This window comes from Drosophila rhopaloa, unplaced genomic scaffold, assembly GCF_018152115.1.
Source record: "Drosophila rhopaloa isolate 14029-0021.01 unplaced genomic scaffold, ASM1815211v1 contig_2, whole genome shotgun sequence".
Lineage (NCBI taxonomy): Eukaryota > Metazoa > Arthropoda > Insecta > Diptera > Drosophilidae > Drosophila > Drosophila rhopaloa.
Genome location: NW_025335083.1, coordinates 23038591 through 23066061, shown reverse-complemented (window position 1 = coordinate 23066061; position 27471 = coordinate 23038591). Strand labels below are relative to the sequence as shown.

The window sequence follows — 27471 nt, the reverse complement described above, 5'->3', positions numbered from 1 at the left end:
ATGCAGTGGAGCAGCGAGAGCCACCACAGTGTCAGCCACGCACAGTGGAGCCTTATCATAAAACTCTGCAAATAAATTGATCTTTATTTAAAAACAATATTTTTTTTATATTAAAAGTCAATAAAGTTTATTTAAGTACATAAGAATGTAAGATAAATCGATTAGGCTCTCTGAGACTTTTTAAGCACCGGCTATCTTTCTAAAAATAGAACAACTTTTACTTTTTGTAAGTTTTTAAATTTTGTATTATATTTAAAATTTCTTAAAGTTCATAAATAAAAAATTGCAGCGAAAACGAGCCACTGTGTCTCGGCAATTGTTTACAAGAGAGCCAGAGCGCGAATCGAGAGGTAAAAGCTGTTGCGAAAAAAGCTCCGGAAAGTATAACGAAAGTATAAAGTGAGAATCGCTCCGGATTTCGCTGTGGAACGGTCGTCTGTTCAGTTCAGGTCTGGGTTGTGTCTATAGTCTCCGCCTCCTCTTCGCTGCCGCACACGCAAACGGGTCTCCGTCTCCGCCGCACACACGCGCACCCACGCAACGGAATCAGAATCAGAGAATTATATAGAACTGTAGTGAAGGCCTGATCAGAGGGATATAACTAGGACACCATGTCGAAGCCCCAATCGGACGCCGATCGGCGCAAGCAAATCTCGGTGCGCGGAATCGCAGAGGTGGGCAATGTCACCGAGGTGAAGAAGAACTTCAATCGGCACTTGCACTACACCCTGGTCAAGGATCGAAATGTGTCCACTTTGAGGGACTACTACTTCGCCTTGGCCAACACCGTCAAGGACAACATGGTCGGCCGCTGGATTCGTACACAGCAGCACTACTATGAAAAGGATCCCAAGGTGAGTTCGTCGTCCAGGTAACCCACTTATTGATTTTACTCCATGGAAATTTCCAAAAAAAAATGGGTGGGCTTCCTAACCCAACTTTTGCAGAATTCTAGAACTCCTATGTCTTTAGTTTTCTTTCATGTTGCCCTCCAAAAAAGTTAAAAATTTTCTTTATATATTTTTTTTTCTAAATTTTCTATTACGACATTTTTTTTGGCCTGCTCCATTCTCTTTTTGTTCGCAGCTGATTTATTCCTCGATGCGCTTTGGCCAAAGAATTTACAGTAAAAACTCTGTCATGTGAAATCCTAAAACATTAAAATGAAAATAATTTGTGTATCATAAAACACCAAAAGTCCAGAAAAATATTTATTTTATATTCTATTTAGCTATTTATAATTTTTTTTAAGTTTTGCTTCTATTAATAAATTAACTATTTAAATTAATTTATTATTTTTTTACATTGAATTAAAAAAATGTAAGCCCAATGATATTCCAACTATATTTTTAGTTTCGAACTCGTTTTGCTCCCATTTTTCAGCATCGGGATTAAATTTTTTTAGCGCATAAAAAATGTGTTTATTGAATAAACCAAAACCATTAAAAGTATCGATCAAATACTGTATATCTGCAATTTTTGCTTGTACTGCAATTCCCACGCTTTCGTTGTTTTGCTACTATATAATTGTTTCGTTTTATTTAATTGTCCGCGAAATTGCCGAAAAGCAATGATGAAAATGGGATCAATGCCAAGAAATGCGCCAAGAAAAAGGTGTGACACTTTCACTGCAACAAATTGCAAAGGTGCAACACAAAAAAAGCCGGCGAATTTTTCAACCACCACCCTTGTTTTCTGCTCCTATTTAAGATTTCCCCCTCTCAGCTGACTAAGCAACAAAAGCTTAAAAATAGCTATTCATATAGCAGCTGTCGCTGAGCTACTTCTATATCTATGCAAACATATTTATGACTTTATGAAAAATAAAATCCTCTAGGGCCTTGGCTCACTAATTTTCTCGACGATTACCCCAGAAAATGCAGCTTGGGTAAAGCAAGTGTGCACAATTGCCCCTTTGCAGTCGTATCCGTCAGATACAAAATACATATATATATATATATATCTACTTTAGCACGTGCCCGAAGCGTGAGCTTTTCATTTGCAAATTTCGCAGCATCGACAGCTAAACATTTTTGTCCTTGCTGAATGTCAGCTTAAATCACTTTCAATTTCTGTCCATAAGCCCCCCAAATGTATCTATTAATTTTCCATTGACTCGACCGCTAGAAGTTCAATCTATATACAATTTTGGGTGATAAATATTTTCAATTTAACTAATTTGGGGAAACTGCCGTCACAGCGACACACATATTTTCAAGGTCAATCAAAGGTTATTAACAACAACCAACTGACAAAAATATCAAGGAAAATTTCCCCCATTTTTATTTTATTTTTCTCTTTCTCTCTGCGTTTTTATTTTGGCTACAATTTCGGTTGCCGTTCATGCGCATATATATGTATATTCTTTTCTTTTCGTTCAGGTTGTGGAACTTTTATAGGCTCGATTTTGTTTAGTTGTCCCCTCACATGCAATTAGCTCACTCAACCAGCTGAATAGAGTGGAAAATATAGATACTTTTACAGCTGTTGTTATGCGTAGCCCAGTAGTTAGAGTTAATTGAAATACTACTTGGCGTCTATTGGGGTCTGTACCAATTTATGCAAATTGAAGAAAGTTCAGCGGGGTGGATGGACACATAAAAGAGTTATTTATTTCCCTGTAGTTTTCCACAAGTCAGGCTGACCAAATCGAAAATATTGCCCCACTTATCACCCACATGGAAACCCAATTAAAAGCGTTAGCTATCAGGGATCAATGAATGTTCAATGCCAGGGCAACAGAACTATCGCATTACCAACTTCCTATGCACACATCTGTCTATTTATCTATTTATTGCATATAGGTAAAAAAAACAATAAACAACAAATGCAAACAAATATCGGTCGTTTGTTGATGAGGCGTTCGTTATCAAAGCCGCAAAAAAACATATGTCTGGCGCCTAATTCAACTTCAGACCTGGCCAGAACCTTTTTGAAAGACCCTACACATCGAACAGCTGTGAAAAAATATCACCACCGGCAGTTGAATGACTTCGAAAGCTTTTTATGGCTCAAAAAGATTACTCATGGCTTGTTGTGGATCTCCGTATTTTCGATTAGATAAGCTAAATAGGTTATTAATTTTTGTTTTGGGTGCTGAGGAAAGGTCATTCTTAGAATTAGTTTTAGTATATGGTAATCCAGATTTAATTATCTCGATTTTTTTGAACTCATTTTCTCTTATTTAGAAAATTTTTGTTCTTAAAGGATAAACAAAACTAACTTAAAAATCTATATAATTTCAATACGTCATGCGATGATTAAGTCAATATTACATAATAGCCTTAATGAATCATATGTTTCAAAATATCTGAACATTTCTTAAAATTTTGTAACATATCCATTAGGAAATTACTGTTACAAATAAAATTACATTATACCTAATCTAATCACCCGTAAAGTTCATGGTATATTGGCCCCATATTTCTGTATCAACAATAACTTTCAAAATAGGTTAAAGATTGTCCCTTTCAAATAATAACTAAATTCTGATCATAACCACACTATCATCATTTATAGATATAGATCTCTCTTAAACATAATATAACAAAAACGTATGCTTTATTTGATCTAATCTTTAATATTTATGCAACAAACAAAACATTTCATCTAAATCAGTTAATTTTACCCCATTACCTAATTTATTATATCTTATCTGCCAAATATGTAGCAAAATATTCCTAATCGAAAATCCCCGGATTGTATAGAGGCGCCTTAACCCCTTTCACCTACAAATATGCACATAGAAACACGCTCGCCAAACATTCCGCACTAATTAGCAATAGTGTTTTTTTGCCGGATCACATAGCATCAGACATCTGAAATCAGCATGCGCCAGAGGTATGCGTTTTAGGGCATAGATTACATAGGTAGACTGATAAGAAGAATAGGATTAGCATACCATGGGAGCCATTAGCTATTAACTGGCGACACTGTCAGCGATGTTGTCGTCAATGGTGATTGGTGATCCGTGATCGATTGATGATTAGCCCAGCATTGTGCAGCGATAATGATCCCGATCTGATTCCGAGTTATATATATTCATGCTTTGCCATGATGTTTGCCCAGCATGCAAAGTGCAGCCTGCAATCTGTAGATTGCTGTTGCCATAAACACAATAAATGCCCTCGTAACATCGATCGATTGATTCGAACTGAATCAAACCGGTGATTGTTAATGCCTTCCTCTATTTATAGTTTTCTATTTCGTTTGCCCTGAAATTACGGGGCGATTTTTCTGCTGATAAGGCATTATTCCGTTGGGAACCGTGAATATGGGGACTGGGTGACCTTCTGTCCTAGCATAACTAGGTTTCCAGTGTAATTTGGCGCCCTGCTTATCAGGCTTTGGGTGCATTATGAACTGTACAGTTGAGCCTGGGCTGTGGGTACCTTGCACTTGGCTGATCATTATGGAAAAGCACGGCAAAACTGGTTTGCCAATAAGCTTGATGATCCCACTCTCTAAATCGTTGTGAATATTTCTCTTCACTGCTTTATTATGCTCTTTAATCTGTTAAACTTCCCTAGTTAGGAGTACTACCAACTTCTTTACAAATATAACAAAATATATAATGCTTTCCAATCCAAAGAATCAAAGAAAAAATAGAAAAGGATTTAAAATAATTTCTTTAAGCCGGTTACAACAAATCAAATAAATAAACCCAATACCTAATATTCTTTATTAGAAAAATTTAAAGTAAAACTCGATTCCAACAACTAATTAATGATCAACCGTTTATTTTTTAGCGCGTCTACTACCTGTCGCTGGAGTACTACATGGGTCGCTCCCTGACCAACACCATGATCAACCTGGGTATCCAAAGCGAGTGCGAGGAGGCCATGTACCAGCTGGGTCTGGACATTGAGAATCTGGAGGAGATGGAGGAGGACGCCGGTCTGGGCAACGGTGGTCTGGGTCGTCTGGCCGCCTGTTTCCTGGACTCGATGGCCACCCTTGGTCTGGCCGCCTATGGCTATGGCATCCGTTATGAGTACGGTATTTTCGCCCAGAAGATCAAGAACGGTGAGCAGGTTGAGGAGCCCGATGATTGGCTTCGTTTTGGCAATCCCTGGGAGAAGGCACGTCCGGAGTTCATGTTGCCAATCAACTTCTACGGCCGTGTGATCGACACACCCGAGGGCAAGAAGTGGGTGGACACCCAGAGGGTGTTTGCCATGCCCTACGACAACCCCATTCCCGGCTACAATAACAACCACGTGAACACACTGCGTTTGTGGTCCGCCAAGTCGCCCATCGACTTTAACCTGAAGTTCTGTGAGTATTCTCCTTAAGGTGGTTTATAGAACACATCACTATCTTACCATTTCCAGTCAACGATGGTGACTACATCCAGGCCGTGCTGGACCGTAATCTGGCGGAGAACATCTCCCGTGTGCTGTACCCCAACGACAACTTCTTCGAGGGCAAGGAGCTGCGTCTGAAGCAGGAGTACTTCATGTGCGCCGCCACGCTGCAGGACATCATCCGTCGCTACAAGGCCTCGAAGTTCGGATCGCGGGAGGCGGTACGCAACACCTTCGACCACTTCCCAGATAAGGTTGCCATCCAGCTGAACGATACCCATCCATCGCTGGCCATCCCCGAGCTGATGCGCATCCTGGTCGACGAAGAGCACCTGACCTGGGAGAAGGCATGGGACATCACCGTGAGGAGCTGTGCCTACACCAATCACACCGTGCTGCCAGAGGCCTTGGAACGCTGGCCCGTGTCCTTGCTGGAGTCGATCCTGCCTCGCCATTTGCAGATCATCTACCACATCAACTTCCTGCACATGGAGAATGTGAAGAAGAAGTTCCCCGACGATCTGGACCGCATGCGTCGCATGTCGATGGTGGAGGAGGATGGCGAGAAGCGCATCAACATGGCCCATCTGTCCATTGTGGGCTCCCATGCCGTCAACGGTGTGGCTGCCATCCACTCGCAGATCCTGAAGGACTCGCTGTTCCGCGACTTCTACGAAATGGACCCCAAGAAGTTCCAGAACAAGACGAACGGTATCACTCCACGCCGTTGGTTGCTGCTCTGCAATCCCGGCCTGTCCGATCTGATTGCCGAGAAGATCGGTGACGAGTGGCCGGTGCATCTAGACCAACTGGTTGCCCTAAAGAAGTGGGCCAAGGACCCGAACTTCCAGCGCAACGTCGCCCGCGTCAAGCAGGAGAACAAGCTGAAGTTGGCCGCCATTCTGGAGAAGGATTACGGCGTTAAGATCAATGCCTCGTCCATGTTCGACATCCAGGTGAAGCGCATCCACGAGTACAAGCGCCAGCTGCTGAACTGCCTGCACATCATCACCCTGTACAACAGAATCAAGAAGGATCCCACAGCCAACTTCACCCCGAGGACAATCATGATCGGAGGCAAGGCTGCTCCGGGCTACTATGTGGCCAAGCAGATCATCAAGCTGATCTGCGCCGTAGGAAATGTGGTTAACAACGATCCCATTGTGGGCGACAAGCTGAAGGTGATCTTCCTGGAGAACTACCGTGTCACCCTGGCCGAGAAGATCATGCCCGCCGCTGATCTCTCCGAGCAGATCTCCACCGCCGGCACAGAGGCCTCTGGCACCGGCAACATGAAGTTCCAGCTGAACGGAGCCCTCACCATCGGCACTCTTGACGGCGCCAATGTGGAGATGGCCGAAGAGATGGGTCTGGACAACATCTTCATCTTCGGCATGACCGTCGATGAGGTGGAGGCCCTCAAGAAGAAGGGCTACAATGCCTACGACTACTACAACACCAACCCGGAGGTCAAGCAGGTGATCGATCAGATCCAAGGCGGTTTCTTCAGCCCCGGCAATCCCAACGAGTTCAAGAACATTGCCGACATTCTGCTCAAGTACGACCACTACTACTTGCTGGCCGACTACGAGGCGTACATTAAGGCCCAGGATCTGGTCTCCAAGACCTACCAGGTGAGAGTCCTCAGTTTAAGCCGGGGGTTTGTGGGTCTGTTTAAATAGATCAGATGGATTTTCTAAAACACTTAGTCTAAAGTCATTTATGAACAGTAATTGATTTTTATATTTATTCTACTAAACATTTAACTAAATAACTAATACAGAAATGTATCTATAACATTTATAAAATGTGATTTATTTAAAATCACCTCTTGATAATATATTAACAAAACCCAAGGTTTTTAAATGATAATGGCCAAAATGTTATATATGCCAAGAGCTAAAAAATGTTCAATAGCAGAAAGAGTAATGATTAAAAAGCAGACCATTCTGATGTGCTATTTTCTATATTTTCTAAAACCTTATTTCTATCTCTATTTTCAGAACCAAGCCAAGTGGCTGGAGATGTCCATCAACAATATTGCGTCCAGCGGCAAGTTCTCGTCGGATCGCACCATTGCCGAGTACGCCCGCGAGATTTGGGGCGTTGAGCCCACCTGGGAGAAGCTGCCAGCGCCGGAGGATCCTCAGAACTAAATCAATTTTTGATATTATTTTATTATTTATGTGCTTTACTTTTGTTAAAGTCAAAGTCCAATTTTAGGCGCCAAAAGCAACAACTAAAGCTAACCAACTAAACACGGGCTACGGCCCGGAATTGTTAATATTTTATTTAATAAAAATCCAAGATAAACAATTCAAATAGTTCTCTCATCACTGTGGAATCGAATCAACAACACCAACAACGGTACCTACCTAAAAAAGACCTCAGGAAAACTTTAAAAGTAAAAAAAAAACTTAAAAGATTGAACATTAATAGAAAGAATTATAATAAACATTAGTGGCAAGCTTGTTTAGATATCGGATATGCGTGTTTTAAATCGAGATTAAACCTCAAGTTCAAGTGTTAATTGTAAAAATGAATTTAAATTTAATAAAATTTGATTCGAAATAAACGAATAAATAAAAGCTGTATTTTACTATGGGATTTTGGTCCTTTGGATAAAACTGGAACTTGCAATAATTAAACTGTCCAACATATTATTAGCTTACTGCAATATACATTTTTATTTTGCACATAAAGTCAGAAATCTTTTTGGGGAATGGACATATTTTGTTAAAACATATTTTATGGCGATTATAAGTCCCCATTAAATGAACACAAAAGCTTTGTAATTTTTACAATATAATTGTTTGGATTTTTCTTTTTAAAATAGTCACTAAAAAATTGTAAACATTTCAAAATTACTTTCGCTCATTGTTACAATAATTGCTCCTGATGGATAAACAATTCCTAGTTCTTAAGAAATTAAAAAAAATGCGCTCCACAATACACAGAACGGGGGAGCAAAATCCCCGATTGCATTTAGTAGTTGACTCTGGATGAGCGAGTTGACTTGCTGATGTATTGTCGGTCCTCGCCTCGTGAACCGCTGGCACCAAGCCGTTCCCTATCGAATTTCTCATGTGAACGCTCCCGCGGTGACTTTTCCTAAGGATTGGGAAATATTTTGGTTATATTTAGTCATTTCCAGCCGTTAAGCTGTTTGTAAACGATGCATCAGCATTCGTGCTGCATGAGTCCTTGCAAAAGAGATATAAATGCAGCCGCTGCAGCGTTTACAACCAATACCATGCAATGAGAGATGACACTCACCCTATGCCGTTCTCTTTCCCGGATTTCTTCTTCGCCATTTTGTGCTGAAAATCGTTCGTTTTTGAATGTCTTGAATATCCGGTAAATGAATCTTGTCTCACCTTCGCGCCGACGCTTATGTTCATTACTGTTGGACTCATCGGTGCGATCACGCTTGCGGCCCAGCTTGCGATCCTTGCGGGCGTCGCGCTCCTCATCCGACAGCTTGTCCTTGTTGCGCTCTTTGGTCTTGAGGCCGCGCGCCTTCTTCACGCTGTCCACTAGTTCCTCCACCTTCTGCAACGGCACAGGATTAATGGTTGTAAAAATATATTCGAATTCTCGCTTCCTCTCATATTTCACAAAGTGTGCGTCAGACTGCTTAAAACTTTAACAAAAACCGAAAATGTAGAACTGTGTCGGTGTATTCGCCCGAGTCAGTTTGGTGTCCTATGTTTAATATAGTTAAATAGTCCGCCGCCCCCACCACGCGCCCATCACTTACCCGTGCACAGTCTCAACATCAACGAATTAACAACTAAACTGGGCTGCACAGGTAACTGCAGGTAGATGATAATCAGAGTCGCGGCAGTGTCGGAGATCCACTAGGATGCTTCAGGGTCTAAGGCCTCCCAGAAAGCCAATGTTGAAGGATTGTTTACAAAGATTGGCCGCAAGAGTTCCACAGTGAAAATGTAGGGGCGATCCACGATAGGCTTTTAAGATGGAATTAGCTGATATAAAGATGGCCTCCATATCCATTTTAATTAATGTTGAGAATTCATGTTTCGGAGTTTTTAGTTTGATGATTCGGGAATGTGGAAGTAGGTTATCCAAAATTTGTCCAATACTTGGAACTCCAGTTAATTGAATGGTGTTATTAGATCCAGGGAAAATTAAGCCGGTAGTAGTTAGTGTAGTTGCATTTTTTCAGGTTCCATACAATAAATGTAGTTTGACAATTTCGATTTATGAAGTTGAAAGATCGATTCACATGTTGTTCTCACGAAGTGCAAAAGTTCGAGAAGTCTTGAATATCCACTTTGAATGATTTAAATAGGATCGGCATGGTTGGTTTTTTTTTATAAATTAGAGATGCGATGCTAATTTATGCACACTTTTCCAGTTTTCTTATTGGTAAGCTTTTTAAAGATCATTTCTGTCCAGAGTATTTTAAAATTGATCGGGCTTAACTACTTAGTTGCCATTATTTCACAATGTATCGTTGACTTTCGTTGTGATGTATTGGTAGTTGAAGTTATTGAAATTGTTGTTGTTGATATACTTTCAGTTTTTTTCCTTATGTAGATACAGTTGCAGGAGCAATCGGCGATGATGTTTTCCTTCTTTTTCCAAGTTGTCGAATTCCTCCATCGTAATCCTTATTTTTCTGTAGTTTTCCTCCGTGCTCTCATCGAGATTCGTCTGTTAGCTTTCGATTGTCGTCTTCATGAGCCCAATAATCCGATTTGGTTCGTTATTTACACAACTATTCTTAAACTTATACAATTAATTAACAAACTTGAATATAAAAAAAATTTCTTTGTAAATTAATGATGGTCCTGTCACATTGTTCTAAAAAGTTAAACTTTTTGCTTATACCTTAGCCTTAGTTTAAAACTAACACCCAGGAGTATACTACATTTTTACTTAGATATACGGAATTTTGTAGGTGAAAACGAGATCCATCGCATCCACATCAACCATAAGTTTTTTTTTTGATATTTTTTAGGGTGGTGGGTTCGTTGTTGATTCGTTGATTTTGGAGTCGCAGTTTGGAGTAGGAGTAGATGTTGCAAATCGATTATATCGGAACTTCGTGTATTTTCCCTCCAGATTCGATCGTCATCGTAGTCGTGGGTGTTTTATATTGTTGTTGTCTTAGCGTACTTATGTCTGCAACCATATGCTACTAACCTTTGAACTGCTGGTTGACGACTCCAACTTGCGACGCTTTGAATCTAGTCAAAAGAAAACAAAGGTTAGCAAAGAATTATTCTAAGATTCTATCACTACAGATGGGCTGCGTACCTTTTTCGAATTCAATGGTCTCATGGCTACGTTGCCGATGCTGCATAGAACCGTTGCTCTCGTTAGACACGGAGCTCAGATCGCGATCCCGCATACGTCCCTCGAACTCCTCGTAGTGGCGATTATCGGTGCTGCCCACCAGATCCACTGTTTCGACTCCATCCCCGTGCCGATTTCGCTCGTCGCCGCCACGTCTTGAGGTCTTCTCGCGCTTCCGCTGCTGCGCCTCCAATTCCTCCAGTCGTTGAGAGCGCTCTCTCGACCGCTGATGCTGCTCGGCTTCTGTTCGCTCCTTGACCCTCACCGTGTCCCTGGAGCTGCGATGGCTACTAATGCTTCCGTGGCGCTGCTCGTGCTGATCCTGCCTTTCTCTCTCCGAATCCCGATTGCGGGGATCACTCGGTCTGCTCCCATTGCTACCGTTGTTCGTCTGTTCGAGCTGGTCATCTTTGCTGCGAGACTGGGATTCTCTTGGATCACGTGGCTTGCTCTCACGATCGCTGTTGGAAGTCGTCGCGGTTGCGGTGGCTGTGGACACCATAGTGACGCTAGTCCCATCGCTTTTTTGGCTCTTTGAAGCACTGCGCGTGAGGGGAGCTAAAACATATGGTTTTATAATTAGTTTACGGCAATCAAATGCATACACTTGAAATCAATTGTAAAGATTTTCGCATAATTATTTTTCCCACCTGGTTTCACCTCCGGCTCCTTAGTGCCTGACTTTCGTTCGTTGTTGTAGAAGGGAGCAGCTGCGCCGACGACCTTCGTTCCCCGTTCCTGCGAGGAGGGAGATGTAGGTGAATTCTTTTCCACCTTGGTGGTAACTCCAGGCGCTCCAGGAGTGGTCGGCGCCTCCTTGTTGGGCCGCTCGGCCATCTGGTGGAAGTCGCTTTCCTTGAGCATATGAGGCGTCTTCAGCTTAAGCTGACCAATGTAGCTGGAGGCGATGGCATACAGATCCGGTCGCTTTGTCTTCTCCTCTTCGCGCACCTTGTCCACCTTACGCTCGATTATTTGCGCCAGCTTGGCAAGAACCGGATAGTGGGGCAGGATACGCATAAGGATAATTAGAGCATTACGGATCTGCATAAAATCCTTGGAATCCAAGCAGAACACGATCGCCTTGGTGATCTTGTAGTGCCACTTGTGGCACACATGGCGATAGTTCTCGTAACCAACGTGATCGTTGGCCTCCGAAAACTGGTTGCTCACGCGGAACTTAGTCACGAAACCAGGGTAGTTGGCGCACTCCTTGTTGAATACGGCCTGATCAGCATGCCAGCGCATCACTGTCTCCAGCATGGCGCACAGAAAGCGACCATACCGTGTGGCCTCACCTTCAGTGCACGAAGTCACCGAGTAAGTAATGTCACAAAAGATCTGAAAGGGAACATAGAGAATACACATCTATTTTCTTTCAAATAAATCCATAATATTTACCCGATCATAGCACAGCAAGGTAGAAAAGTTCGAAGTCTTGAGGTTGTGTATGGCGTGCACGAACTTGGCGCAGTACAGCGCATCTAGAGCTGTGAAGGTGCAACGCGGAAAGAGGCAGAGCTGTAGGAACTGCGTGATGGTGTCGTTCTTGGCCGACTTGGCAGATCGAAGCAGGAACCAACTATCCTTTTGTTCTTGCAGCCGCTGCGAGATCTTGTCTACGTGCTCGTGCTGTTTCTTGCGCTCGTCGTTGAGCTTCTCCATCAGTGCGATGTAGCGCTCCTGCTCCTTCTTGTTCTTTGACTGGTTGGAGTCCTTGCCCTCGGCCGCCTGCTGGGCAAGCTGCTTGAGCTTGCCGATCTCGCGCTGATAACTATCGTTCGGGACGTGCAAATCGTACATGCTTAGGCTCCAGAAAGTTACCAGAAACTGCGGGCTGATGTCCTCCCACACCTTGGCGCTGTGCAGTGGGCGAACGGATTCCACGATCGGGTTCATGATAAGCTGCGTGGCCTCCAGATACTTTTGCAGCTTTTGCGTCGTGGTCAGCTTCTTGGCGTTGGGATCAGCCTTACGCAATTGGTCATATTTTTGCTGTAAAATAAAGATGTGAAATCGTAAAATTTTGAGCAAGAATATTTTTGTAAAGAAGTATTACATTGATTTGGTGTGTAAACATGGGCCTGGCCAGGAAAAAGGCAACATCTGTGTTGATGTGGTATTCCCGCAGCATAGTTATGATCGAGGGCAGGCGCTCTACATACTCATCCACCGAATAGGTTGACCCCAGGAAGGTACCAAACTGGACGAGGGTGTCTTGGCACTGATCGTACAGATTTCCCACCAACTTCAAATGACTGTGCGCCGCCGTTTCGCGATAGATGACGCAGTGCTTCTGTTGGGCCATAAGCAGGCAAATGGCCACGGCGAGATCGTTGTTGGCCAAGGCCTCCTTTAGACGATTAGAAGACTTTTTCGTATTCCTCACTTGACTAAAATAGCCTGCCTGTGAAGAGAAAGAAACAAAACAAATTAAATATTTAATTTAGGAACACCATAAAATAGATTCCAAAAACTACCTCCCCCCTCAGTTGTTCGCCGCCGCACATGGCCTGCAGCTGATCATTCGTCATCTCCTCGCAGGACTCCACACCCGCCATTTTGTGCACGATCTCCCGCAGGATCAGTAGATCCAGGCTTTTCTGAGACTTCAGCTGATTGGCAACATACTGCAGCAAACCGCTCAGCTCGATGCTGTACTTCTTGTAGATGGTGCCGCAAAACGAAGCCAGACTTTGCAGCCATAAGGATAAAGAAGTTCCATCATCCTTGAACCTGAGACGACCCGTCAACGTCAGTGATTCGATGATACAGTATCCCAGGCAATCAAACGACAGGGCAGTAAGATACTTAAGCATGTCGCAGACGGGTCCGATGAGATTGTCATAAATTTGGATTTGCAAGAGAATCTGTTAAAATGGGAAAACAATTTGTTATAAAATTCTCCAAAAAAAAAACTACTTAAACTCACATAGTCAAACAACAGGCCTGGGGCACAGTGGCTGTACTTGCCCACCAGGCGACCCAGTTGCTTAACGTTCTCCTTGCTCACTCTCTTCATCAGCGCCTTGATATCCCGCTGAGCCAGTCCACAGCGTCTGATTAAATTTGGATGCAGCTGATAGCTATCGTTCTTCCAACGCGCATACAAACTGTAGCGGAAATGGTACGGGAAATATTTGAGCACAGCCCAGATCTCCTCCGACATGGAGCAGTTGTTGTCCAGGTAGAGAAGCGAGGGTAAAATGCACGCATCCAGCGAGCTCATAATGTCATAGTAATGCTGCTCCGCCTCCGAATTTGGAGGAGGTCCGTTTAAACTGTCCACGCCCATCTCCACAACTAGTTTCCGCATAATTCGGATTAGCTTGTACATCAGCACAGTGTCGTAGTGCATGGCAGGTCCCAAGACATTAGCCATTGGCCAGGTATACTTCCTCAGATCGCTGAATTCCTTTGCCTGCATCTTGGCTACCAGCTTGGAATCGTCGTACAAGCGATTTCGGCTCTGTCTTCGTCCGGCGGGAGCCTTGAAGCACTTCTTGTAGTAGATGTTCTCCACGGACAGGTGAATGAGTTCGGCAATGGCACGGGCGATAGGTTCTTGCAGAACTACCGCCTGCTCGGGAAGCTTTTGGATAATCTTGTAGGCATTCTCCCAATCACCCACTTTGAGTAAAGCTTCGCAAAGACCGAACTTTTGATTGACATTATACTTTTCCTGCAGAGGGATATATATGTTAATTCAAATTTAATTTGTTCTTTCAAACCTTTCATCAAGTTTACCTCATTGAACTTCTTAACCGTAGGCGGTGGTGGCGGGTCCTTTTCGTCTTCCTTCTTGTTGGTTTGGATGAGGTTAAGTTTGCGCACCATTTCCCTGGCATCTGCCAACTCTTCCTCCCAGTCCGCCTTGATGCTCCCGTCGTTTGGGGTCAACCAGACGTAGACATCGTTCAACGCGATGACGCCGTGCTTCAGCAAAAGGGCACAGACATGATATAAAGAGCGGGGCGTGCGGGAGCCCTTAAAGTGGCAGAACTTATATCCAAGGACCTCGCATATAATGGCACCAGTGGGCATATAGCTGCGCAGCAGGGGAATGAACAAGTTCCAGCGATCCGGGCGAGTTTCGAAGGACTCGATAATAATGTCCAGCACGCGATTCGGATCCAGATTGAAGCAGCCTACGAATAAGATTTATTATTGTTAGGTTATAAATAGTAGTTATTATTTAAGTATAACTAAGTCGATAGACAGTTTCGAATTTCCTTGATATTGCTTTACAATAATACTATAGTATAATCTATTACCTATTAGAGATTTAATAATGTCCATAATGCTCTCAGGCGTGGTGTTTTCTTCAAATTCCTGATTTAGCTCTGTAATAAGCTTGGCAAATCCCTCGCTCTCCTCGCGGAAAAGGTTAAAACGACGCTGCTTGTAGCTTAAATAATTATGGGGAAATTACATAATTTATAAATCTTAAATTAACGTTTGGATACATACTACAATTTGGTTTTGACCTTGATGAACTTGGAGTAGAAGCTTTTATGCTTGACAATGCCCACCTCCTGCAGCGTGTCAATATCCAATCGCTCCTTTAGCAGACTTTCTGGAACCACCTTGTCAATGTCTTTGACTAGTTGCACGAAGGCATGACGCTCCTCATGCAGTCCCTCGGTCATAAGCGAGGTTTCGTTGTCAAGTATGTTGATCACGTCCAATATAAGGCTGGGAAACTCCGCGTGAAGTGCCTGAAAAAAGTTCATTTTTATAAATTTTTTATTAAATAAAATCTTATAAAGAAAGTATTGATAATTCTAGAGTGTATAGCATCTGCATCTTTCTCAGATTAATTAACGCATTGTAAAACACTAAAACAAACCAGGTTTTTTCCCCATCATATTAACTTTTATTTCGGTGAAGAAACCTATAAAGGTCATTTGATTTTTAAACTGTCCATCATTTAAAAATAAGTTTTTTAAAAGATTTAATTAAATTAATTTATGTAAATCGATTAACGGATTTATTAAGCAATCATGGTTTCCCTCCGTCTAGAGAAGATTTAAACGAAGGAAGCCCTATAAAGGTTCTGACAAAATCTCCAATCTTTCCCACTTACCACGACTTCCATGAGCAGATGGAGCACCAAGTCCTTTTTGTGGGTGAATCTGAGGGCCTGCCAAAGTAGCTCGTAGATGGCGTTGGAGACACCCTGCTTGAAGACGCCGTTCCGGTCGTAGACGGGATTGTCCGCCGCATCCTGCAGCTGCTGCTTGAGGTACTTCAGGCTAGAAGTAAACGTGTTATTTAGCTAGGGGAAACGAACGAGCAACAGTGGGTCCAAACAGTCGACACAAGAGCGCGCGAATATCCAGCGCAGCAGGACACAAATTTCTGGCAGTCACTTTATGCTGCGACTGTGTGTGTGTGCGCGTGTGTGTATATCTCTGGCTGCGTTTGTATCGGTGTCTGAGAGCGTGGAACCACGTACAATTCGCTCCGTCCGGATTTGTCAAAATGCTTGAAGATCTCCGAATTGAAAGATCCGCTGGCGGCTCCTCCGTTTGTGTCCGAGGATTCCGACGTCCGGTTTTCCGCCGCCGTCGCCGCCACTCCACCATCGCCGCTGCCACCATCCTGCGTCCCCGTAACGCTCTTCAGTTTTTTGAGGCGCCGCACCCGGTCTGTGGATTTCTGCATGTCCGGATCAGGTGGAACAAATGGGTGTTTTGATGCGAGGGCTAAACTCGCTCCCAAATCGATTAGATAGCTGTACTTGTCCAAATATTTGACAAATTTTCACACTTTGATGTTGAAGCAGTGCAGCCAGTGTGACCGTGCCGGGTACCGAAGTATATGCCAAGCGGGAAAACAAAAATGCCCTAAATTCGGGAACGGTTATATGAAACATTAAGTAAAATGTTTCTGAAATGTTTTTCACAGAAAACCGAAGACAACGATTTAGGAATTTTACTTGAAGCCGGTTTTTACTTGTTTCCATTTTCAAGTGTACGTATTCTTATACTCAGCGGATTAAAAAGTGCGAGAGAAGAATGTTTTTGAAACTCACTAGTGGAATATACGTTCCTCACGTATCTTTAAATATTTACCTCCATATTTCTTATAAAAATAATATTTTATTTTATTTTTCCATGTGCAAAATTTAAAATATATACTTTTTTACATACAATGAATTTAAAACATTTCAAATCCTAAAGAACAAATTGGAACATATGGAAATGGAACCAATTCAAAACAGCACTGCTGAATCGGAACCACTTTCATGATTTCACAAAACATTTTTTAAAAACTATTCAATTTATTATCTGAAATACATTTTTTATCCGAATTGTGTTTAATTTTCCCCAAAACCTCGAACATTGCAGGCAGAGTTGTAAGTTATTGACCCTTTTATATATTTGTATGCGCATATAAATTACGATTCTCTTGGAAGTGCAATCTAAAATCTATTCAAATTCTCTGAATTTACTGATGTCCATTAGCATTTCTCCAGACTCTCAAAAAATGAACACAATGATTTTTTTTAAAGAAAAGTGGTTTCAAATCAATATTGTTTTTCAAAAAGACTATAAAAAGATCACACTTCCTTATCGCATTAAAAATCCTTACATTTTATCAATATTCGTCTCTTCCAAAAGTAACCATGATAAATATTAGTCAAAATTTGTAAATGATCTATTTATTTTATTACAACAGCGAGGGAAAAAATGTTTATAATTGAATCCTCTTTCAGCTGAATCGATGTTTTATATTCTTATTTTAATAAACCAAACTCATTCCTTCAAATATAAAATTGTTTATTATGTTTAGCTTGACTCCTGACAATGCGAAATGTATACTTTTAACAGATGCAAATTATTTGCACATATTTCAGAAATTGGCAAAATTGTTTGGGCAATGTAAAATAATGTTAAATATTATGGGTTATGCTTATGATGTACAAACAGAATTTTTGAATCAATAACCAACTTTGAATAATTGAGAAGTAATTTTCATCAATTCAGAAAAAAAATTGTGGGGGTATTTCTTCAGAAAACTGAATGTAAAATCGATCGTAATATAAATTTGGATGATTGCTAATTGGTAGAGAACTGGGTCCCGATTCTTAGAGCAAGGCTTCGTTCTCAATCTTGACATCGCATTCGATCAGGGAGCTGTCCACATAATCGTAGGAGGATGGGGATTGTGGGCTACCATTTGGGTAGCTGGAATTGGAAAAATAGTACTGGGAATTATCCAGATGAGAGGCGAAACTGGAGTCCGGAGCGGGCGTTAGTCGTGGCAATCCGACCGGCCCCAACAATTTAGGACCTGCTCCCGGTCCTTCGGGTGTCTGCTGATCCTCTTTTCTAAGTTCCACCAAAACGCGGGCCATCTCCATTCGAAACTTGAGATTCCCGATGGGCGACAGAGTCTTGACGTGCGGCACCATGCTCACCATGAAGCTGTAGTCCGAATCGTTTTTCAGATCCCCATCAGCAGGATAATTAGGAGTGGCCTTGCCGTTCGAAATGGGGCTATCGTACGAGGACGATGTCTTCCGGCGCCGAACCCTCTTCGCAGGCGGCTGGGGGCGTCTCAAGTTATTGGGTTGCAGGGGCATGGGCGAAATCAATCTGGGCGACAGTTCATGGTCGGATCGATGGGCAGTCGGGTCCAGCGGCTTGATCAGCGAGCCACCATCCGACCCCGAATCTTGTGGCAAAGAGGATTCCCGCTTAAAGATGTCCCCGATGATCTCAAAGTCAACAGAGTCATCGTTGTCCAAATCCACATCGATGGCAAAGTCCACCAGCCGGGTGGATTCGCAGTCATCCGGCTGTTCGGCGTCCAGATCGTAGGCCTCCGGTGGAAAGGGCACCAGTCGCTCTGGATCGAAGATGTGGCGCATGAACTCCAGGGAGCGGAAGTACGTCCAATGGGACATTTCGATGCGTTTTTGCTGGATCTTGCGCACCTCCGCCCGGTAGCTGTCCCTCAATCCCTTAAAACGCTTCTTGCAGACCAAGACTGCGAAAAAAAACCAGAAGCCAGGTGATATTTATAGTTGCCTAGGCACAAAGACCCAAAACCAATGCCCGCGCACTCACCATCCAGCTGCATTATTTCCGCCACACAAGCCCACTGGGCTGCTCCATCCTCCTTGCGGTATGCCATAGACATGTTGGTGTCCCATAGACACCGCCTCTTGGCCACCTCCGCGATAAGGCGAAAATTTTCGGACTTCATGGTTTACAGGGGCAGCAACCGTGGCTTGTCAATAAATGCTCTTGCAGATTTTCGATATTTCAAGCGACCTTTTCCACTCACCGCGCACACAGCAAACTATACGATTGTGTGAGCGGTTACTCAATTAATATTTACTGCGGGATCCTTGAACCTAGCTTGCTTTATTTCGTTTTCTTTGGAGTAAATTGAAAGGCAAATAATAACTATGTTTGCGATGCAATCTCGCAGCTCCGCTTTGCTGTTCTGGGCTTGACATGGCAACTCTGACCGAACAGCTGTTGCTGGATTATGGGATGCGCGAAGGACGGCCACACTAACGGTGGCAACTCTATTAGAAAAAGAAATGATTCACAAAACTGTCGCTTATTGTTTGCCGGCTGTTGTTTTGAATCTTAAATAGATAGCCAAACAGCCATGTCGAATCCTGCTGAGGAATGCAGGGATGAGGACCTGCCCGCAAATACGCTGGAGCACTTCACCGAACTGCAGCAGGTGCTGGAGATGATTGAAAACATCAGGTCGATCGGGGCTGGAACCTTTGAAAGGGAGTTCGAGCAATACGCTCAGATTTTGTCCAGATATCAGGAGCAACCGCATCTGTTGGATCCACATTTGGAGACGTTGCTGGGCAAGCTGCTGCAGAAGATCAGGCGGCAGGATCTGGACACAGGAGAACGCCATGCGGCCTTCAAGTACCTGTATATAATTTGCAAAGTTCGCACCTATAAAGTATTGGTCAAATTTATGCCCCACGAACTGAGCGATCTGGAGTTTGTCCTGGATCTGCTGGGCCAGCAGGATCCCAAGGAGTTCGAGCAGTGGGAAACGCGCTATATACTTCTCCTTTGGATGTCCATCCTGGTCCTAAATCCCTTTCACATGTCGAGATTGGATGCTTACGAAACTGCTCCCAATCCCGCAGTTAATTGCAGCCCTATCAACCATGTCCAGTCGAAAAGCACCAAGATGGAACGCATTTACGAGCTAATCCAGTTGTATGTGTCCAACAATGACACCTGCAGCAACATGGCTGCCTATTTGGCCGCCAAGTATTTCATCCGTAGCGACATCAAGGATCTGTATCTGGAGCGATTCCTCGACTGGATCATGAAGCAGCACCAGGCGGATACGGTGGATGTCAAGTTCGGACAGTTGGCTGCAGTGGCAGCGATTTTAAAGCACGGCAAAAGGGAGGATCTTCTGCCCTACGCGGACAAACTTCTCCAGTGGATCACCTCTTGTCAGTACAAGGATGGCAATGACTTTCTCAAGTACAAAAACTATGTGAAAATTGTACAGAGAATCGGATTGGTGCATCTGAAGCCACGCATTGCCAGCTGGCGGTATAAAAGAGGTGAGTTTAAGTGTTAATTTTATTACGATTGAAACATTTTAATTTTTTTTTAGGCACCCGTTCACTGGCCACCAATCTCACACAGGCTGCTGGTGCAGGAGGGGAATCAGCTGCTTTGGAAGTATCGCCAGAAGAAGGGGAGGAGATCCTAGTGCCGGATGCCATCGAAGAGGTGATTGAGGAGCTACTCCAAGCCCTGCGAAGCGGCGGAAACGATATACGTTGGAGTGCAGCTAAAGGATTGGGTAGAGTCACCAATCGACTGCCCAAGGAGCTGGCCGATGAGGTTATCGGCTCAGTGATTGATATACTGAGCCCACTAGAGCCCCACGAAGCCTGGCACGGTGCCTGTTTGGCATTGGCGGAATTGGCTAAAAGGGGATTGCTGCTGCCACATCGATTGGAGGAGTTGGTCCCTCTTCTTATGCAGGCTCTCTTTTACGATGAAATGAAGGGTTACATGTCCGTAGGACAGCACATCCGTGATTCTGCCTGCTATATGTGCTGGGCATTTGCCAGGGCCTACAATCCAGAAGACGTGAAGCCTTTTGTGCAAAAAATCTCATCTGGATTGTTGATTGTGGCCGTTTTTGATCGAGAGGTAAACTGCAGACGAGCTGCCTCTGCCGCATTCCAGGAAAGTGTTGGTCGCTTGGGAAACTTTCCCTTCGGCATTGAGATATCCACCACCACGGACTTTTATTCTGTGGGCATTCGGCAGAATTCCTATTTGAACATTAGTGACTATATTGCACAATTTGAGGTGTACAGGGAACCGTTGATTAATCACCTGGTACAACATAAAGTAAACCATTGGGATCCTGCCATAAGGGAGTTGACGGCCAAAGCTCTGCATAAGCTTTCACTAAAGGAACCAGAGTACATGGCTGCGGTGGTGCTGCCACAACTGCTGGCTAAGACCGACACCATAGATATAAACTGCCGACATGGTTGCGTTTTGGCCATGGGAGAAATAATTCTGGCCCTGCGTAACCTGGAGGAAAAGAGTGATCCTCCTGTGACTTACCTATCCAACCAGCGAATTGTAGAGCTGAACGAACTGGTTAAGACGTTCCTAGATAGAAACTGCTATCGCGGAATGAGCGGAGAATTGATGAAGTCCTGTACGACCAACTATATCAAGAACTGCAGTCTGGCCAAGCTGCAGGCGACGACCGATTGTTTGGGTAAGGAAAATGCTAAATAAATAACGCTTAGAACATAATTAAATTGATTGCTTCCTTCCAGCTTCCTGGCAGAAGGTAATAGACTCTTGTCTGGTGACTCAATCAACCTCCATTCGTGACTCTGCGGTAGATGCATTTGGCGAACTTAGTGCTACATATTACTGCTTAGACATCAGACACCAGGAGAACGAAGACATTATCAATTCCTATTTGAAGGGAGCCGAGAACGATTTAGAGGAGCATATACGCATGGGATACATAGCTGCTTTGGGGGTGCTCCCATCCTATATGATCCGTCCTCATCTGCCGGCTGTTTTGGATAGCCTGGTGAAGCATTCGTTGACTCCATTGCAAGCTGTACTGAACAGTGAAATGGGTGGCCGCGAAAATATTCAGACTAACAGGTGGAGCGAGGCTCGCACTGAAAGTGTTAGGGCCTTGCTTAAAGTTGTGAAAACGGTGGGATATACTGATGAAATCGGTGAGTCTCGGATCGCAACTAATAGCGTATGAAGATATATAGAAGTCGTCCTTTTCCAGATTCGTTTGCCGAGCGTAAAAACTTTAACAAGGTTATCGGATGTCTTCTCAAAGCTTTGGATGAATACACCCTAGATAATCGTGGCGATATTGGAGCTTGGGTAAGGGAGGCGGCCATGTCATCGCTCTACGAGATCGTGACTCAGTGCCCATGTGATCTCCTTGTCCCTGAGCATGTTCACGAAATTGTGGTAGGTTTCATGCAGCAGGCTGTAGAGAAAATTGATCGCACACGAGGATTAGGCGGTCGCCTTTGTTGCCAACTGATTCATCATCAGCCTAGGATACCATATGTACGAGAGCATTTAAAACTTCTGGAAATCTTTCCCGCGGATGCAGATTCCGTGCTTTGGCTATTTGCCGATCACACATTCCCAATGTTCTGTGAGCTGCTGGCTCTGCCAGATTACTCTAAAAGAGTGCTTCTGGGCCTGAGTGCCAGCATTGGTCAACTAACTGAATCTCTGGTAATTCTGAGATGCTTTTATGAAATCTGACCTAATCAACCTATTTTTCCCTGCAGATTAAGTATGCCTCGAGTGCCTTATTCCAATTCTTGCGATCAAATCCAGAAACTGTGCCGCGCCTTTGTTCCGAGGTTGTTCAGATCTTTGAGGAGCACCTGCTAAACGAGCGCGTGACCTACCCCATGCTCAGTTTCCTGGATATACTCATTGGATCTGGCACTCTTGAATCGGTGCTTCACGATGAAGCAAACCCATTTGCAGAGGATATCTTCAGGCTGTTAAACCTGGAGGTTAAGGGCTACAAGAAGCTGTATAAGACCGCAACCAGCATTAGTGCTTTTTGTCAGTTGCTGCAGGTTCCTCGCTTGTCCAAACGCATACTCTCAAAACTTTCAGTATTCCTTGGGCTGCAGCATGTCCATGTGCGCAAAACCGCTGCCACAAAATTATACGAAGCGCTGGCACTTCACGGCGATGTCACTGAAGTTCCCGAGGATAATATGGATGAGATCCTGACACTGCTGTCGGAAACGGATTGGACCATGCCGCTGGTGGAGGTGCGTCCGCTGAGAAACCAGTTGTGCCACCTTTTGGGGATCAAGGCTCCTGTGAGCGGTGCAGTTGCAGCTGCTGCTTTGCAACAGGTAAAAGCAGATAAATGAATTTTTAAAATTACAAGCATATGAATTTTCCCTTATTTATTTAATGATTATTTTGCACAAATAAACTGACTATGCTTACAAAATCGATAGGCATTTATTTTTTAACACGTTTCGGTTTGAGGAAACGAATTTTAATTTTTATTGAGACTCGTTTAAAATCTATTTTAATTTGAACAAGTTTTAATATTTTACAAAATTAGGTAGCTTTAATAAGTCATAAATAAAGTACTTGTTAAAGCTGTGTACATCCTAAAAGAGATTCCAATTCCTCTTCCAATTTCCTTCTAGGGTAGAATCTTTTTATTCACATTTTTTTAAGCTCTTACATAAACTGCTTTTTCAAATATTCGAAAAACTAAAGGGTATTTCGCGAGCCGGACATTTAAAAAAATAGTTTGACATTTTCGCATAACGCGGTGACGGTCACACTGAGACAGAGACGGAAAAAACAACAATACAAAACAGGCGAGGGAATGAAAAATAAAAGGAGGCGGACAACCGATAAAACCAAAAAGCAAGGAGGGATTAAGGAGTCAAGATCAATTAAACCCCGCCGGACATCACACGGAGAAATTTGTCATAGAAATTGGTTTTTTTTGTAAACAAAACACAAACTCGCACACACCACACACGTTTCTTTTGCCGCACAACGTTGTTACACAATTGTAGAGTGTCAATTGTTCCGGAATCAGTGTAAATCGCGATGAGTATTTGGGGTGTCCGATGTCTGACGCAGAAGTTCATCCGGCAGGCTTATATCCTGGCCAACAGGAGGATTCTAAGTCCAGTGCCGCAGCGATCCCCACCGGCATACGGTAAGTGTGGTTAGGGCCGATCTGCCTTTACCGATCTGTGTTTTCATGTTTTTTGCACTAATCTCGTCGCGCTTCCTCCTCCATTTCAGCCATTCGCCGACCAGCGCACAGCAGCCTCTATCAAATGGTAAAGAAACGCACCCTCGAGGCGCGCACTAAATTGCAAGCCAACAAATATCCGAATCATCAAGCCTGCGTCGTCAAGACCTCGAACATGCCCCCCAGTGAAGAGTGCGAGGCGGTTGTGGAGGCCACCGGCGTTTCTGGATTTGCCAATGCCCAGTTTCAAGCCCCCTCTCAGTCAGAGCCACTCTTCAAAGTGGTACCCATCGCTCATCCCATCCTTCATCCACTTTAGTTGGCTGATTTCGGGGATGCAAACCAGGGGAACCTAAACTCTACAAAGTGGTTCCGTTCTATCTGTTGAAATAGTTCCTAAAATACCTTTATAATCGTTTTCGAACCATAACCCTTGTTTGCATCTCCGCCCGAGACCCTTAAATATATTCTTTAGCTAATATATAAACTTATTATCAGGGCTTTGCTGAGAGTAAGACAGTCCTCAGCGCCAAGGATGTGCTTAAGTCAGACAGTGCGAAACTCAGCACCAGCCAGCCAGTCTTAGATTCCTGCAAGCCCACGAATGCCTGTGAGGAGTTTCAACGCAAACGTAAGGAGACCAAATGCCAACCCTGCAATGAAGATGGAACGGCTCCAGGCAGCGGTAGTGGTGGCGACGAGGAGTGCGAGTGCCGAATGAAGGACCTTCGGCTCAAGTGCCTGCTTGGTGCCTTGGCTGCCTTGCTTGCCGGAGGATTGGTATGTTTGCCTTGGATATTCTATGACAACCCTCTAATTACTTGCTAATTTGATAGATCGCTTGGTTCATGACGCGAGAAACGGATGATAGTGAAGCCAAGAAAGCCCAAGAGGAGGAGGAAGAACGGAAACGTAGATTGATAGCTGGACTAGCTACGAGTAAGTGGAATCCTATATAAAAATTAAAGAAATTATTAAAATCGGTATAAAAGTCATTATAAAAATGCGGTATAAAGAACTCTCTAGGCTCACAAAAATTTTGCCATTTGATATTCAGATAAGATAAGATCAGAACTCCATTGCATAGCCCAAAATCAGGATGATTGGACAATAATTACGAAAAAATGACGAACAAGTTATCATGTTGCTTATCATAAGCCATTAGGTTTACATATTAAAGCGAGAGGAACATTCAAAATAGATATTTGTCAATTTTAAAAAGATTATCAAGATTTTTAACAAGTTTTCTATTTTGTACTATTTTTGCAGGTCCGCCCAGTTCTGAGGACCTTCCCAAGCATGTACCGTACCTTATTGTTGGTGGTGGAACCGCCGCCTTCTCTGCGTTCCGAGCTATCAAGTCCAACGATGCGACCGCCAAGGTTTTGATGATCAGCAATGAATTCCGCAAGCCCTATATGCGCCCGCCGCTGTCCAAGGAACTGTGGTACACACCCAATCCCAACGAGGATCCCATCAAGGATTACCGGTTTAAGCAATGGACGGGATCCGAGAGGAGGTAGGCCTACCATATCACTATTATAAATTTTTTAATCCCTTGATTCCTTTCCAGCTTGTTCTTCGAACCGGACGAGTTTTTCGTGGACCCCGAGGATCTGGATGACAGTGCGAACGGCGGAATATCCGTTGCCCAGGGATTCGCTGTGAAGAAGGTGGACGCGCAAAAACGCATTGTGACACTGAACGACGGCTACGAAATTGGCTACAACGAATGCCTGATTGCCACGGGCTGTTCACCCAAAAATCTGACAATGCTCCGCGATGCTCCGCCAAGCGTGCTCGAGAAAGTAATGGTCTATCGCACACCCGATGACTTTGACCGCCTTCGAAGATTGGCCGCTGAGAAGCGTTCTATTACTATTGTCGGCAATGGCTTTATCGGAAGTGAGTTGGCCTGCTCTTTGGCCCACTATTCGAGGGAGAACAATGGCGGCAAGGTGTACCAAGTGTTCCAGGAGAACGCCAACATGTCGAAGGTCCTGCCAAACTATCTGAGTCGTTGGACGACGGCCAAGATGGAAGCCCAGGGCGTCTGCGTCATCCCCAATGCCAGCATCCGATCGGCGGTCAGGGATGAAACCAATCTGAAGCTGGAGTTGAACAATGGCATGACCCTGATGTCCGACGTGGTAGTAGTCTGCGTTGGCTGCACACCGAACACAGAGCTTGCGGGCCCCAGCAGACTGGAGGTGGACAGGAGCCTCGGCGGTTTCGTGGTCAATGCAGAACTTGAGGCCAGAAGGAATTTATATGTGGCCGGCGACGCCTCCTGCTTCTTCGATCCTCTGCTGGGCAGGCGGCGCGTTGAGCACCATGATCACTCGGTGGTCTCCGGCCGACTGGCTGGCGAGAACATGACGGGAGCAAGTAAGCCGCTAATCTCTCTTCCAAAAAATCGACACACAAACATTATTGTTTCATTTACAGAGAAACCCTACCAGCATCAAAGTATGTTTTGGTCCGATCTGGGTCCTGAGATTGGGTACGAGGGCATAGGGTTGGTGGACTCCTCGCTGCCGACCGTTGGAGTATTCGCTCTGCCCTCGGATGCCGCCAATCGCGTAGACCAACTGCCCGAGTCCACTGAAGATGAAAGCTCTCCGAGCACGAGTTCCAGCGAGTCGAGGAAAAGCGATGCCGTCGATAGCCCAGATGGCGTTACCTGTGATCCCGATGAGGTGGCCAACTATGGAAAGGGTGTGATATTCTATCTGAAGAACGACAAAATTGTCGGCATCCTGCTGTGGAACCTCTTCAATCGGATAGGCTTAGCTAGGACAATAATCAATCAGAATAAGAAGTACGATGACCTCAATGAGGTGGCCAAACTGTTCGAGATTCACGCGTAGAGAACCCAGTGTCCCGAGGGACCAAGGAAAAGATATAATCATTATCCTGGAAAGCTAATCAGCCCGCACCGAACACAAACGATCAGAACCGAATGCCTTTAACTGTGTTTACTGTGTACACATGCAACTGCAACTAGATACGAACGGCTATGACGCAATGCAACAGAAATTTTAGTTTTATTATTTTTGGAATAAACCTTTTTTTGTAGTCGACGACATTGATACGGTTATGTAGCAGCAATATGCGTATGCATGTAAATATGTAAAAGTCGTGGATAAGCGGATATCTGTTGAATTGTGTGTAATTTTCCTAATAAAAGATCTACCAAAAAATTTGTTGACAAAAATTTCCCGTAAGACACAACATGTTTACATTTGCATTTTTACTGTTAAAACTCGCTAGATCATGAGGCATTCATTATTTAATTAGACTTAAGCGTTTTTGTCTTCATTTATATTAAAATAAACATGAGGGACTTTGGAATTTCCATGTTTTTTTTACAACATAAACTGGGTTTTAATAGAAAGAAACAAAATCTTTTAATGTAACAATATTTTTCAAAGGTTACTTATTATCCGAGTTGATTCTTGAACATTCCGAGAATTCAAAATTGAATTCCACAGCAACTCAGCATAATAAAGCAGACATCTGTCTTGGAAAGGATTGCACCTGGCTTATTAGGGTAATG

General features: G+C 43.8%; 5 protein-coding genes across 10 annotated transcripts; 3 read left to right on the top strand and 2 right to left on the bottom strand.

Moving 5' to 3' along the window:
• The first annotated feature begins 413 nt into the window (after positions 1–413).
• LOC108039015 (glycogen phosphorylase) lies at positions 414–7628 on the top strand. Its single transcript, XM_017115919.2, has 4 exons — positions 414–854; positions 4749–5277; positions 5334–6940; positions 7310–7628. The coding sequence occupies exons 1-4, from the start codon at positions 612–614 to the stop codon at positions 7460–7462; spliced, it is 2532 nt and encodes an 843-aa protein (XP_016971408.2). The 5' UTR covers positions 414–611; the 3' UTR covers positions 7463–7628.
• Positions 7629–8098: 470 nt separating this feature from the next.
• Positions 8099–16447, bottom strand: LOC108039005 (THO complex subunit 2). 2 transcript variants are annotated; one of them, XM_017115905.2, is made up of 15 exons: positions 16090–16447; positions 15718–15886; positions 15102–15349; positions 14906–15039; positions 14379–14779; positions 13564–14313; positions 13112–13501; positions 12691–13038; positions 12033–12626; positions 11282–11972; positions 10593–11189; positions 10479–10522; positions 8684–8858; positions 8583–8626; positions 8099–8417 (listed from the first exon to the last, which is right to left on the bottom strand). In XM_017115905.2, the coding sequence occupies exons 1-15, from the start codon at positions 16296–16298 to the stop codon at positions 8292–8294; spliced, it is 4920 nt and encodes a 1639-aa protein (XP_016971394.1). In that variant the 5' UTR covers positions 16299–16447; the 3' UTR covers positions 8099–8291. The 2 variants fall into 2 exon arrangements, 1 of the variants encoding a protein (XP_016971394.1); XR_001768976.2 differs by lacking the exons at positions 8099–8417; positions 8583–8626 and having other exon boundaries at positions 8744–8858; positions 9067–10522.
• Positions 16448–17399: 952 nt separating this feature from the next.
• Positions 17400–19100, bottom strand: LOC108039077. The gene is made up of 2 exons (XM_017116010.2): positions 18710–19100; positions 17400–18629 (listed from the first exon to the last, which is right to left on the bottom strand). Exons 1-2 carry the CDS (start codon positions 18846–18848, stop codon positions 17725–17727), a joined length of 1044 nt encoding a protein of 347 aa, XP_016971499.1. The 5' UTR covers positions 18849–19100; the 3' UTR covers positions 17400–17724.
• Positions 19101–19163: 63 nt separating this feature from the next.
• LOC108039044 (tubulin-specific chaperone D) lies at positions 19164–23481 on the top strand. Of its 4 annotated transcripts, none has more exons than XM_044459574.1 (6): positions 19164–20202; positions 20256–21389; positions 21451–21870; positions 21930–22396; positions 22453–23040; positions 23420–23481. In XM_044459574.1, the coding sequence occupies exons 1-6, from the start codon at positions 19263–19265 to the stop codon at positions 23450–23452; spliced, it is 3582 nt and encodes a 1193-aa protein (XP_044315509.1). In that variant the 5' UTR covers positions 19164–19262; the 3' UTR covers positions 23453–23481. The 4 variants fall into 4 exon arrangements, with proteins under 4 accessions (XP_044315509.1, XP_044315510.1, XP_044315512.1 ...); XM_044459575.1 differs by having other exon boundaries at positions 23347–23425; XM_044459577.1 differs by lacking the exon at positions 23420–23481 and adding an exon at positions 23149–23192.
• On the top strand, positions 23473–27266 carry LOC108039070 (putative apoptosis-inducing factor 1, mitochondrial). Of its 2 annotated transcripts, none has more exons than XM_017115987.2 (7): positions 23473–23873; positions 23963–24195; positions 24411–24692; positions 24749–24851; positions 25182–25431; positions 25486–26300; positions 26361–27266. In XM_017115987.2, the coding sequence occupies exons 1-7, from the start codon at positions 23762–23764 to the stop codon at positions 26780–26782; spliced, it is 2217 nt and encodes a 738-aa protein (XP_016971476.2). In that variant the 5' UTR covers positions 23473–23761; the 3' UTR covers positions 26783–27266. The 2 variants fall into 2 exon arrangements, with proteins under 2 accessions (XP_016971476.2, XP_016971485.2); XM_017115996.2 differs by having other exon boundaries at positions 23475–23873; positions 23963–24000.
• The last annotated feature ends 205 nt before the right edge of the window (positions 27267–27471 follow it).

Bases quoted from the DNA above. Each gene is read 5' to 3' on its own strand.
- LOC108039077 (XM_017116010.2), bottom strand. From the start codon at position 18,848: ATGAAGTCCGAAAATTTTCGCCTTATCGCGGAGGTGGCCAAGAGGCGG. The intron at 18,630-18,709 runs GTGAGTGCGCGG...TTTTTTTCGCAG, and splicing joins GGAAATAATGCAGCTGGATG to TCTTGGTCTGCAAGAAGCGT.
- LOC108039070 (XM_017115987.2), top strand. From the start codon at position 23,762: ATGAGTATTTGGGGTGTCCGATGTCTGACGCAGAAGTTCATCCGGCAG. The intron at 24,693-24,748 runs GTATGTTTGCCT...CTAATTTGATAG, and splicing joins CCTTGCTTGCCGGAGGATTG to ATCGCTTGGTTCATGACGCG. The intron at 24,852-25,181 runs GTAAGTGGAATC...CTATTTTTGCAG, and splicing joins GATAGCTGGACTAGCTACGA to GTCCGCCCAGTTCTGAGGAC.
- LOC108039005 (XM_017115905.2), bottom strand. From the start codon at position 16,298: ATGCAGAAATCCACAGACCGGGTGCGGCGCCTCAAAAAACTGAAGAGC. The intron at 15,040-15,101 runs GTATGTATCCAA...TAATTATTTAAG, and splicing joins AAGGTCAAAACCAAATTGTA to CTACAAGCAGCGTCGTTTTA. The intron at 12,627-12,690 runs GTAATACTTCTT...TTTATTTTACAG, and splicing joins TGTTTACACACCAAATCAAT to CAAAAATATGACCAATTGCG.
- LOC108039044 (XM_044459574.1), top strand. From the start codon at position 19,263: ATGTCGAATCCTGCTGAGGAATGCAGGGATGAGGACCTGCCCGCAAAT. The intron at 21,871-21,929 runs GTGAGTCTCGGA...GTCCTTTTCCAG, and splicing joins GGGATATACTGATGAAATCG to ATTCGTTTGCCGAGCGTAAA. The intron at 23,041-23,419 runs GTAAAAGCAGAT...GAAAAACTAAAG, and splicing joins CAGCTGCTGCTTTGCAACAG to GGTATTTCGCGAGCCGGACA.
- LOC108039015 (XM_017115919.2), top strand. From the start codon at position 612: ATGTCGAAGCCCCAATCGGACGCCGATCGGCGCAAGCAAATCTCGGTG. The intron at 855-4,748 runs GTGAGTTCGTCG...TTTATTTTTTAG, and splicing joins ACTATGAAAAGGATCCCAAG to CGCGTCTACTACCTGTCGCT. The intron at 5,278-5,333 runs GTGAGTATTCTC...TACCATTTCCAG, and splicing joins CGACTTTAACCTGAAGTTCT to TCAACGATGGTGACTACATC.